Source organism: Malus domestica, chromosome 14 (assembly GCF_042453785.1).
Source record: "Malus domestica chromosome 14, GDT2T_hap1".
Classification (NCBI taxonomy): domain Eukaryota; kingdom Viridiplantae; phylum Streptophyta; class Magnoliopsida; order Rosales; family Rosaceae; genus Malus; species Malus domestica.
Window position 1 is genome coordinate 30,952,550 of NC_091674.1, and position 1,551 is coordinate 30,954,100.

At 47.2% G+C, this 1,551-nt stretch overlaps 1 protein-coding gene across 1 annotated transcript; it reads right to left on the minus strand.

Annotated features, from left to right (window-relative positions):
* Positions 1–214: 214 nt before the first annotated feature.
* LOC139191284 (uncharacterized) lies at positions 215–1,341 on the minus strand. Its single transcript, XM_070811864.1, has 2 exons — positions 1,276–1,341; positions 215–562 (listed from the first exon to the last, which is right to left on the minus strand). Exons 1-2 carry the CDS (start codon positions 1,339–1,341, stop codon positions 215–217), a joined length of 414 nt encoding a protein of 137 aa, XP_070667965.1.
* Between the last annotated feature and the right edge of the window lie 210 nt (positions 1,342–1,551).

The following is a 1,551-nucleotide window of genomic DNA, read 5'->3' on the forward strand; positions in this document are numbered from 1 at the left end:
CTATTGTCAAAGTTAACTTTTGAATTTCCAATAGCATCAATGAGAGCTTTTAAACTGTAGAATACAGGTAGTCGGGCCCTCAGCTCTTCTCGCATGATGATAGAGCTTATTGATGCTCTAGATACCGTTAAACACGTGAATAAGTCATCCGCTGCTTCTGGTTTGGATAGTATGGAGATGACGTCGGGTACTTCTTCAAGTCTTTGAATGTGCATTAGCGAGCCTCGTCCCAAAGTGCATGTTTCTCTGCCAGAACGAAAAAGTCTGCCAGAGTTAGATCTTCTTTCATGATCAATTTTCCAAATAGCGGGTGGTCTGCTGGAAGTCCTTTTTGGAAGGCTACTCTAGCTATCAAGTCGTTGCATCCGACTATCATTGCCTTCTCTGTTTTGAACATTCTCACATAGTCACGAAGTGACTCATTTGGGTTCTTTTTGATCGAGCAATAAGATGAATATTCTTTGGTGAAAACCAAAGAAAGTTTGTCGAAATTCCGGATGGATTGTGGCGACAAGGTGTAGAACCAAGCTTGCACCTCGCCTTGCAGAGTGGTGGCGAATATCTTGCACATGAGATCATCGTTGTTTCGATAAAGGATCATTGAGCTTCGAAAGTGTTTTAAGTGTCATTCCGGGTATTCATCCCCTTTGAAAGATATGAAATGTGGCATGCTGAACTCGCGTGGAGGCTCTGCCTGCTCGATCTCATTCGTGAAGGGTGACCTGCTTATGTTGGTCATGTTCCATCGTAGTGCATCATCAGTGACCTCATTGCGTTGGAAATTGCGCAATTGCTTGGTCAAGAGTCTCTCTACTTCTTCCTGAATTTGCCCTTGTTGGGGTAACGGAGCTCTCGGCTGCCCCCAATAGTGACTTACTGGTGTAGGCTATTCTTCTATGTGTTTGGCTCGTCTATGCCGCGGATGCGGTGCATGTAGCGGGTTCCTAACAAGCGAGCGAGTTCTTCGTAGGCTGCCGGTTGAATTTGACCCGTTTTGAGTGACTGCTTTTCTCCGTCTGTCGTGCTGCCTACTCCGATGTGAGGTGGATGATGCTCCTTGCGGGCTTAGCCGCAAATGAACACTTTGCCTGGAAGGCTGCTCATGTTGATTATCGGAGTGTGACCCAAACTGTGAATGTATGTTCGTCTGTGGGCCTAGTCAAGAGTGCACACTCATCCGCGCTCTAAGACGGGAGTATACGCTATCTCGGGGGCCCAATAGGGAGTGTACACTGCCCGAACGCTCGGTTTGTGGCTGGTCGAGTGGCTGCTTACCGGGACGCTGTTAGAGAGGTTCTTTATCTGCCCTTGTCCTACTTCGGGACACCTCATCTGGGGCATATTGCACTTCGGGACACCTCAGCTAGTTCACCAAGATCGTCTGCTGTGCGAGGGCGCTCGTCAACTCTATGACTTGTTGAGACAAGTGTTGTTCTCCATTTGGGTTGGAAGAACTTGGAAGGAATGTTTCTCCTTGAGTAGTGGAAGTGTGGTAGACTCCAGATGCGAGATTTGAGTTGGGAAATGTCAAATCTGTGAAAAAATATGGTA